Source organism: Arachis hypogaea, chromosome 2 (assembly GCF_003086295.3).
Source record: "Arachis hypogaea cultivar Tifrunner chromosome 2, arahy.Tifrunner.gnm2.J5K5, whole genome shotgun sequence".
Lineage (NCBI taxonomy): Eukaryota > Viridiplantae > Streptophyta > Magnoliopsida > Fabales > Fabaceae > Arachis > Arachis hypogaea.
The window spans coordinates 36,774,739-36,786,094 of record NC_092037.1 but is presented as its reverse complement, the minus strand read 5'-3'; the positions used below and the strand labels follow the sequence as shown (position 1 = coordinate 36,786,094).

Below are 11,356 nucleotides of genomic sequence, written 5' to 3'. Positions count from 1 at the left end.
AATTACCCCCAAAAAGCGTATAAAATATCCGATCATCACAACACCAAACTTAAATTATTGCTTGTCCCCAAGCAACTAGATAAATAAAATAGGATACAAAGAAATTAAGAGGCAATTATATCTCAGAGTTTTAAGTGAAGCTCAGATTCTAATTAGATGAGTGGGGCTAGTAGCATTTTGCTTCTAAACAGTTTTGGCATCTCACTTTATCCTTTGAAATTCAGAATGATTGGCATCCATAGGAACTCAGAATTCAGATAGTATTATTGATTCTCCTAGTTTAGTATGTTGATTCTAGAACACAGCTACTTTATGAGTCTTGACCGTGGCCCTAAGCACTTTGTTTTCCAGTATTACCACCGGATACATAAATGCCACAGACACATAACTGGGTGAACCTTTTTAGATTGTGACTTAGCTTTGCTAGAGTCCCCAATTAGAGGTGTCCAGAGTTCTTAAGCACACTCTTTTGCTTTGGATCACAACTTTAACCACTCAATCTCAAGCCTTTCACTTGGACCTGCATGCCACAAGCACATGGTTAGGGACAGCTTGATTTAGCCGCTTAGGCCTGGATTTATTTCCTTGGGCCCTCCTATCTATTGATGCTCAAAGCCTTGGATCCTTTTCACCCTTGCCTTTTGGTTTAAAAGGCTATTGGCTTTTTCGACCTCTTTTGCTTTTTTTTTAGTTTTTTTTTGTTTCACTGCTTTTTCTTACTTTAAGAATCACTTTCATGATTTTTCAGATCAACAACAATATTTCTCTTGTTCATCATTCTTTCAGGAGCCAACTATTTTAACATTCATAAAATTTAATATAAAAAATATGCACTGTTCAAGCATTCATTCAAAAGACAAAAAGTATTGCCACCACATATAAATAATTAGAATTTTCCTTATTAAGAACTCGAAAAAATTAAATTGCCTCTTTATTCTAAAAATCTACTATTTTATTCATGTTTGATGATGATGAGAAAAATAAATTATAACTTAATTGGAAATAAAGTGAAAATAGAGATACTAATTACTACTATTAATATGTAGCTTCTAAGGTAAATTCATAATAAGAACAGTTATCACAGAGTTAAGGCAAAGATTAGGATTCAACAACCTTTATTTTGGGAAGTGGGTGTTCCTCTAGTCTGTGGGGTGCAAGAGATAATTTCTGACGCTTCAGTTCCTTCAAGTCACATCCTTGCTCTTCCTGTTCCCTTAGGTGCCATGATCTTAATGAGTTTTAGCTCAGTGATCATGGCAAATCACACCAAACTTAGAGGTTTGCTTGTCCTCAAGCAAAAGAAAGGAAAGGAGAGGAATAGAGGGAGAGGCAATTTCGAAATTCAAAAGATATGATGAGTTGAAAAAGATTTGAAAAAGAGTTGGATTGGATTGGAAAAAGATTTGTGTTTATGGATTAAGATACATTTGATAGTTTTGAAAAAGGGATTTTAGAAATGAGGATTAAAATTTTTGGAATTAAAGGATGAGAGTTTGTAACATGTTTATGCAAGAAATCATGATTTGAAAAATAAAAAATTTAAAAAACTTGTGAAGTAAAAACGAATTTACCTCTTCCCCACCATCCTGGCGTTAAACGCCCAAACACTGCATGTTTTGGGCGTTTAACGCCCATGTGCAGCTTCTCCTGGGCGTTTAATGCCCAGCTGTTGCTTCTTTCTGGCGTTGAACGCCAGGAACTCCTTTGTCACTGGGCATTTTTTTGAACACCCAGGACGCTGTAAATCTGGCGTTGAACGCCCAGAAGGTGCTTCTTTCTGGCGTTCAACGCCCAGAAAGTGCTTCTTTCTGGCGTTCAATGCCCAGAAGATGCTTCTTTCTGGCATTGAACGCCCAAAACAGCTCTTACTGGTGTTTTCGCACCAGTGAACCTCTTTTTGCTATTTTTATCCTTTGAATCATTCTATAACTCTGTGAACTCAAGCAATTGCTATTTTACCTTGAAGATAATTGACATATACCTGTAAAAATTAATTAATTAACAAATAAACTTTGTAAATGGCTAGGTTGCCTCCCAGCAAGCACTTCTTTATTGTCTTTAGCTGGACTATTACTGAGCTTTAATCAAGTCTCAGTTTTGAGCATTCTTGCTCAAAATTGCCTTCAAGATAATGTTTGACTCTCTATCCATTAACAATGAACTTTTTGTTGGAATCATTATCCTGAAGCTCTACGTATCCATATGGTGACACACTTGTAATCACATACGTTCCTCTCCACCGGGATTTCAATTTCCCGGGGAATAATCTGAGCCTAGAGTTAAATAGCAGAACTTTCTGCCCTGGCTCAAAGATTCTGGATGACAGTTTCTTATCATGCCATCTTTTTGCTTTCTCCTTGTAAATTTTTGCATTTTCAAAAGCATTGAGTCTGAATTCCTCTAGCTCATTTAACTGGAGCAAACGTTTTTCTCCAGCTAACTTGGCATCAAGGTTTAGGAACCTAGTTGCCTAGTAGGCCTTATGTTCCAGTTCCACTGGCAAGTGACAGGCTTTTCCATACAAAAGCTGGTATGGAGAAGTTCGTATGGGAGTCTTGAATGCTGTTCTGTATGCCCACAGAGCATCATCCAAGCTTCTTGCCCAATCGCTTCTACGGTTAATTACAGTCCATTCCGAGATTCTTTTAAGTTCTCTGTTAGAGACTTCAGCTTGCCCATTTGTCTATGGATGATATGGAGTGGCTACCCTGTGGCTAACTCCATAACGAACTAAAGCAGAGTAAAGCTGTTTATTGCAGAAATAAGTGCCCCCATCACTGATCAATACTCTAGGGGTACCAAATCTGCTGAAGATGTGTTTCTGGAGGAATTTTAGCATTGTCTTAGTGTCATTAGTGGGTGTTGCAATAGCTTCCACCCATTTGGATACATAATCCACTGCCACTAGAATATAAGTGCTTGAGTATGATGGTGGGAAAGGCCCCATGAAGTCAATACCCCATACATCAAACAACTCAATCTCCAAGATCCCTTATTGAGGCATGGCATAACCGTGAGGCAGATTGCCAGATCTTTGGCAACTGTCACAGTTAAGTACAAACACTCGGTAGTCTTTATAGAGAGTAGGCCAGTAGAAGCCGCATTGGAGGACTCTTGTAGCTGTTCGCTCACTTCCAAAATGTCCTCTATACTGTGATCCATCGTAGTGCCAGAGGATCTTCTGTGCTCCTTCTTTAGGCACATATCTACAGATTACTCCGTCTACACATCTCTTGAAGAGATATGGTTCATCCCAAAGATAGTACTTTGCATTTGTGATCAATTTCTTTGATTATTGCCTACTGTACTCTTTGGGTATGAACCTCACTACCTTGTAGTTTGCAATGTCTGCAAACCATGGCACTTCCTGGATGGCAAAGAGTTGCTCATCTGGAAAGTTTTCAGAGATCTCAGTAAGAGGGAGGGACGCCCCTTCTACTGGTTCTATTCGGGACAGGTGATCTGCTACTTGGTTCTCTGTCCCTTTTCTGTCTCTTATTTATATATCAAACTCTTGCAGAAGCATCACCCATCTGATGAGTTTGGGTTTTGAATCCTGCTTTGTGAGTATATAAATAGGATTTGAACTTGTCAATGGCGTAAACCACTGCAAGTAGCTCTTTTTCTGTGGTTGTGTAGTTCTTCTGTGCGTCATTTAAGACACGGCTGGCATAGTAAATAATGTCCAGAAGCTTGTCATGCCTTTGTCCCAACACTGCACCAATGGCATGGTCACTGGCATCACACATTAGTTCAAATGGTAATGTCCAATCTAGTGCAGAGATGACTGGTGCTGTGACCAGCTTAGCTTTCAGAGTTTCAAATGCTTGCAGACACTCTTTATCAAAGATAAATGGCATGTCAGCAGTTAGCAGATTACTTAGTGGTTTGGCAATTTTTGAAAAATCCTTTATAAACCTCCTATAAAATCCTGCATTCCCTAGAAAGCTTCTGATTGCCTTAACATTGGCTGGTGGTGGTAATTTTTCAATTACCTCTACCTTAGCTTAATCCACCTCTATTCCCCTGTTTGAAATTTTGTGCCCAAGGACAATTCCTTCAGTCACCATAAAGTGACATTTCTCCCAGTTTAAAACTAGGTTAGTCTCTTGGCACCTCTTTAGAACAAGTGCTAGATGGTCAAGACAGGAGCTGAATGAGTCTTCAAATACTGAAAAGTCATCCATGAAGACTTCCAGATATTTTTTCACCATATCTGAGAAAATTGAGAGCATGCACCTTTGAAAGGTTGCAGGTGCATTGCACAGACCAAATGGCATCCTTTTGTATGCAAATACTCCAGATGGACATGTGAATGCTATTTTTTCTTGATCTTGGGGACCTACTGCAATTTGATTATAACCTGAATATCCATCCAGGAAGTAGTAGTATTCATGACCTGCTAGTCTTTCTCACATCTGGTCTATGAATGGTAAAGGAAAATGATCCTTTCTGGTAGCTGTATTGAGCCTTCTATAATCAATACACATACGCCACCATGTAACTGTTCTTGTAGGAACCAGTTCATTTTTTTCATTATGAACCACTGTCATGCCACCCTTCTTACGGACGACTTGGACAGGGCTTACCCAAAGGCTATCAAAAATAGGATAAATAATCCCAGCCTCTAGTAATTTAGTGACCTCCTTCTGCACCACCTCCTTCATGGCTGGGTTCAGCCGCCTCTGTGGTTGAACCATTGGCTTAGCGTCACCCTCCAATAGAATCTTGTGCATGCATCTGGCTGGGCTTATGCCCTTAAGATCACTGATGGACCACCCAAGAGCTGTCTTATGTGTCTTGAGCACTTGAATTAGTGCTTCCTCTTCCTGTGGTTCTAAGGTAGAGCTTACGATTATAGGAAAGGTATTACCTTCTCCCAGAAATACATATTTCAGGGATGGTGGTAATAGTTTGAGCTCGGATTTGGGAGGTTTCTCCTCTTCCTGAGGGATTTTCAGAGGTTCTATTATTCTCTCTGGTTCCTCCAGATCAGGCTGAGTATCTTTAAAGATATCTTCTAGCTCTGATTCGAGACTCTCAGTCATATTGACCTCTTTTACCAGAGAGTCAATGATATCAATGCTCATGCAGTCATTTGGGGTGTCTGGATGCTGCATAGCTTTGACAACATTCAACTTGAACTCATCCTCATTGACTCTCAGGGTTACTTCCCCTTTTTGAACATCAATAAGAGTTTGGCCAGAGTCTAGGAAAGGTCTTCCTAGAATGAGAGTTGCACTCTTGTGCTCCTCCATTTCCAGCACTACAAAGTTAGTGGGAAAGGCAAATGGCCCAACCTTGACAATCATGTCTTCAATCACGCCTGATGGGTATTTAATGGAGCCATCAGCAAGTTGGAGACACATCCGGGTTGGTTTAACTTCATCAGTCAACCCAAGCTTTTTAATAGTAGATGCAGGTATTAGGTTGATACTTGCCCCAAGATCACATATAGCTTGCTTGGTACAAGTACCCTCTAATGTGAATGGTATCATAAAGCTTTCGGGATCTTTAAGCTTCTCAGGTAAGCTTTTCAGAATGACTGCACTGCATTCTTTAGTGAGGTAGACTTTTTCAGTTTCTCTCCAATCCTTCTTATGACTTAAGATCTCTTTCATCAACTTAGCATAAGAGGGTATTTGCTCAAGTGCCTCTGCAAATGGAATCTTTATTTCAAGAGTCCTGAGATAGTCTGCAAAGCGGGCAAAGTGCTTATCCTATTTCCCTTGGCGGAGTTTCTGAGGATAAGGCATTTTGGCTTTGTATTCCTCAACCTTAGTTGCTGTAGGTGTATTGCCTATAGATGTGGGTTGAGAAGCCTTTTTAGAGGGGTTGCTATCAACACTAGTATGTGTCTGATCTCCCACCTCCGTTTGAATGCCAGGGGTAGAAGCTGGAGTGGCGTTAGATGCCAACTCCTTACCTGTTTTTGGCGTCTGAACACCAGAACTGTGCTTCCTTTGGGCGTTCAACGCCAATTCCTTGCTTGTTTTTGGCGTTGAACGCCCGAACTGAGCATGGTTTGGGCGTTCAACACCAGCTTTCCACCCATCTTCTGGCGTTTGAGCGCCAGAATTATTCCTCTCTGGGATCTTACTGTCCTCAGATGGATTTTGGGTAGTTTGCTCATTTCTTGGCTTCCTGCTACCTTGAAGTGAGGTATTTAATGTTTTCCCACTTCTTAATTAAACTGCTTGGCACTCTTCTGTTATTTGTTTTGATAACTACTGTTCTGTTTGCTTTAACTGTCCTTCCATATTCATATTAGCCATTCTTGTTTCTTGTAGTATCTCCTTGAATTCGGCTAGCTGTTTTGTTAGAAAATCCAGTTGTTGATTGAATTTAGTAACTTGTTCTGCAGGACTGAGTTCAGCAGTTACTGTTTTAGCCTCTTCATTGATGGAAGGTTCACTGCTTAGGTACAGATGCTGATTTCTGGCAACTGTATCAATAAGCTCTTGAGCTTCTTCTATTGTCTTTCTTATGTGTATAGATCCACCAGCTGAGTGGTCTAGAGAAATCTGACTCTCTCTGTAAGCCCATAATAGAAGATGTCTAACTGCACCCACTTTGAAAACATTTCAGAGGGGTATTTTCTTAGCATCTCTCTGTATCTCTCCCAAGCATCATAAAGGGATTCATTATCTCCTTGTTTGAAGCCTTGGATGCTCAGCCTTAGCTGTGTCATCCGTTTTAGAGGAAAATAGTGATTCAGGAATTTTTCTGACAGTTGTTTCCATGTCTTTATGTTGTCCTTAGGTTGGTTATTTAACCACCTCTTAGCTTGGTCCTTTACAGCAAATGGAAACAGTAATAATCTGTAGACATCTTGATCTACTTCCTTATCATGTACTGTGTCATCAATTTGTAAAAATTGTGCCAGAAACTCTGTAGGTTCTTCTTGTGGAAGACCGAAATACTGGCAACTTTGCTGCACCATGATAATGACCTGTGGATTCAACTCAAAACTACTGACTCCAATGGAGGGTATACAGATACTACTCCCATATGAAGCAGTAGTGGGGTTAGCATATGACCCCAGAGTCCTTCTGGACTGTTCATTTCCACTTAGGTCCATGTTGGAGTAAGGGAGGTAATGTGGATTTAAATTTTTTTTTGAATATCGGAAATTAAAAGGAAGATAAAATAAAATAAATGAAAAATTAAATAAAAATTCAAAAATTAGAAAACCAAATAAAATAAAATAAAAAGTTGAAAACGAAAATAATTAATTAGTTGAAAAGATTTGACAAATTTTGGATATAATTTTCGAAAATTGAAGAGAGAGGAAAAGTGGTTAGGAAGTTTTGAAAAAGATATGATTTTAAAAAATTTGACCAAGTCAACCAAAAGGATTTGAAAATAATGAATAATTAACTGAAAAGATATTTTTTTGAATTTTGAATTTTATGATGAAAGAGAAAAACACACAAAAGACACAAGACTTAAAAATTTTAGATATAATGCTCTTTGTTTTCGAAAATTTTGGAGGGAAAACACCAAAGAACACCAAACTTAAAAATTTTAAGATCAAAATACAAGAAAGACTCAAGAACACCTTGAAGATTCACAAGAACACCAAGAACAATAGAAAGAACACCAAACTTAAAATTTTTAGAAAACTTCAATAAAATTTTCGAAAATTATAAAAAGATTAACAATAAAACACCAAACTTAAAGTTTGGCACAAGATTCAATCAAAGAAAATTATTTTTGAAAAAGATTTTAAAAAGAAGATACCCAATTACCAAGAACATAGACCAACGCTCTAGCCAATTGGGCAGTAAAGGTAACACTTGTTTTGAAAAGGTAATATATATATATATATATATATATATATATATATATATATATATATATATATATATATATATATATAAGACTAATGCTTTGGAAAAGAACAAGAAAAACAAGAAAAGACACAGAACAAGAAAAACTAAAAATCAAACAAGAAAAATAAACAAGAACAACTTAAAGATCAAAGAACACAAATTCGAAAATTTAAAAGGAAAATATAAAATATGCAATTGACACCAAACTTAGAACAAGACACTAACTCACAAAAAATTAAAAATTAATAAGGAAAAGTAATATTTTTGAAAAATTTTTGAAAAGAAACTAAAGGACTCAAATTTAATGATTCTATAGCATCAATACTCTATTCCTAATCTAAGCAACAAAATAAACCTTTAGTTGTTCAAACTCAAACAATCCCCGGCAACGGCGCCAAAAATTTGGTGCACGAAATTACAATCACACTTTTGCAATCCGTACAACTAACCAGCAAGTGCACTGGGTCGTCCAAGTAATACCTTACGTGAGTAAGGGTCGAATCCCACGGAGATTGTTGGCTTGAAGCAAGCTATAGTTATCTTGTTGATCTTAGTCAGGATACCAATAGGGTTCTTTCGTTTTAACTGTAAAAAGTCAAAGGGCATAAAATAAACACTTATTGTGCAATAATGGAGAATATGTTGGAGTTTTGGAGATGCTTTGTCTTCTGAATTCCTGTAACATAATGCTTCCTTACTTTCAAAAGTGCAAAGTTCCTTCCATGGCAAGCTGTATGTAGGGTGTCACCGTTGTCAATGGCTACTTCCCATCCTCTCAGTGAAAATGGTCCAAATGCTCTGTCACAGCACGGCTAATCATCTGTTGGTTCTCGATCATGTCGGAATAAGATTCGTTGATCCTTTTGCGTCTGTCACTACGCCCAACACTCGCGAGTTTGAAGCTCATCACAGCCATTCAATCCTTGAATCCTACTCGGAATACCACAAACAAGGTTTAGACTTTCCAGATTCTCATGAATACCGCCATCAATTGTAGCTTATACCACGAAGATTCTGATTAATGAATCTAGGAGATATTCGTTGAATCAAATGTAGAATGAAGGTGGTTGTCAGACACACGTTCATAGATTGAGGAAGGTGATGAGTGTCACGGATCATCACCTTCTTCATAGTGAGGCGCAAATGAACATCTTAGATAGGAACAAACATGTTTGAATGGGAAACAGAAATAATTGCATTAATTCATCGAGACGCTGCAGAACTCCTCACCCCCAACAATGGAGTTTAGAGACTCATGCTGTGAAAGAGTATATAATTCAGATCTAAAAATGTCATGAGATACAAAATAAGTCTCTAAAAGTTGTTTAAATACCAAACTAGTGACCTAGGTTTACAGAAAATGAGTAAACTAAGATGGATAGTGCAGAAATCCACTTCTGGGCCCCACTTGGTGTGTACTGGGGCTGAGACTTAAGCTTCTCACGTGCCTAGGCTGTTTCTAGAGTTGAACGCCAGGTTGTAACCTTTTTCTGGCGTTGAACTCCAACTTATAACCTGTTTCTGGCGTTGAACGCCAGACTGCAGCATGGAACTAGTGTTGAAAGCCAGTTTACGTCGTCTATCGTCGCACAAAGTATAAAGTATTATATATTGCTGGAAATCCCTGGATGTCTACTTTCCAACCCAATTGAGGGCGTGCCAATTGGACTTCTGTAGCTTGAGAAAAATCCATTCCGAGTGCAGGGAGGTCAGAATCCAACAGCATCAGCAGTCCTTTTTCAGCCTAAATAAGATTTTTGCTCAGCTCCCTCAATTTCAACCATAAAATACCTGAAATTACAGAAAAGCACACAAACTCATAGTAAAGTCCAGAAATATGAATATTTCCTAAAAACTAATAAAATTATACTAAAAAGTAATTAAAACATACTAAAATCTACATGAAATTACCCCCAAAAAGCGTATAAAATGTCCGCTCATCATAAAGCTGCTGGTGAATCGAGGCTCTTGCAACTGCAAGAATTGGAAGAATTCATATCTCAGGCCTATGAAAATGCTAAAATTTACAAAGAAAAGTCCAAGAAAAAATATGACCTCATGTTGGCACCGAGAAGCTTTGAAGAAGGACAGAGAGTACTCCTCTACAATTCCAAGCTAAGGCTATTTCGTGGGAAGCTAAAGTCAAGATGGTCAGGACCTTTTCTGGTCACAAAGGTCTCACCCTGTGGACATATAGAAATCATGGAAGAAAGATCAAAGCGGACCTTTATTGTGAATGGGCAAAGGTTCAAACATTACCTGGGCAATATGGGAGAAGGTTGCAAGATGAAGTATCAGCTCAACTGATGAAGAGAACGTCAAGCTAGTCACATTAAAAGAGCGCTTATTGGGAGGCAACCCAACCAGAGGTAGTTTTCTTTTCTTAGTTAATTCAATAAAAGAGTTAAGTAGATTATCTGTATTGCAAGGAGCTAAGTTTGGTGTTGCACACCAAAATAATTCAAAGGATGAGTGTATAATGCTAAGTTTAGTGTTCCACCACTGATTTCATTTAAAATCACATTAGAACCCTTCAATGACAAGTCACTGACTCCAAACAATCAGAGAAATTACTTAACATGTGTTTAGTTTCTAGTTCCTATGTTGTTTTTCTAGTTCATAGTTGTTTCCTAATAAAAGCACATGAGGTTTTCTGCATATATTCAATCTACTACATTAGGCAAGGAACTAAGTTTGGTGTTCACACACGAACTTAAGTTCAGAAATTCACAATCATACATGCATGCTAACTGTTTTTCAAGTGCTTGGGGAACAAGCAACTTCTAATAGTTTTGCAGGAAGACAATCAAACCTTTGGAAGAACTATGCACCATCATCCAAGGACAAAGAGAATGCCAAGACTAGAAAGGATGAGAAACAACAAAGAAGATACTAAGAGGTTGTATTGTCACTTTACTGCTCTCACTTTAAATTGTTTAAATTGGAAGTCTGAATGTACTCCTGCTGAGTAGTATACCTGTGTTTGAGTTTTGTTATCAGATTCCTATAGATTTCAAATAAGTATTCTAGTCTAAGTGTTTGGTCTAACTGCAACTTCCTTGAATGTATGCTTGTCCTACTTGATTTTATTAAATAAAAGAAATATTTGAACAGATGTGAAATAATTCCATTTGGCAAGGAATAAAATAAAGATTGAGTGGGGGTATGTATGTCTGATTGTGTAGCTATCTCACTAATAACTAATAAAAGGGTAGAGTGTCCCTATTTAGTGTGAACTTTGCTGCTGTCTATGAATCTTAGCAAATAGAAATCCTTGGAAGAATGATAACAAATAAAAAAGAAAGAAAAAGAAAAGCCGAAAGTGGCAACAAAAATGAAAGAAATAAGGAATAAAAGGCTAGGCACCTATAGTTTGATCTTAAGGCATGTGTCCGTGGTGTTTTTGTGCAAGGAAATGCTTGAATAAGTAAGTTCATAGGAGTGCTTCATCACTTGGCAACTTGGGTTAACTAACCCGGGATTGTCAACTGAAAATTCACAATCAAGAGAAACCTTGTCAC

At 37.9% G+C, this 11,356-nt stretch overlaps 1 protein-coding gene across 1 annotated transcript; it reads left to right on the top strand.

The window, feature by feature from the left end:
* Positions 1 to 9,764: 9,764 nt before the first annotated feature.
* Positions 9,765 to 10,142, top strand: LOC112723722 (uncharacterized). Its single transcript, XM_025775175.1, has one exon. The coding sequence runs from the start codon at positions 9,765 to 9,767 to the stop codon at positions 10,140 to 10,142; it is 378 nt and encodes a 125-aa protein (XP_025630960.1).
* The last annotated feature ends 1,214 nt before the right edge of the window (positions 10,143 to 11,356 follow it).

Excerpts from the sequence above, each read along its gene's own strand:
- LOC112723722 (XM_025775175.1), top strand. The coding sequence starts at position 9,765 with ATGTCCGCTCATCATAAAGCTGCTGGTGAATCGAGGCTCTTGCAACTG.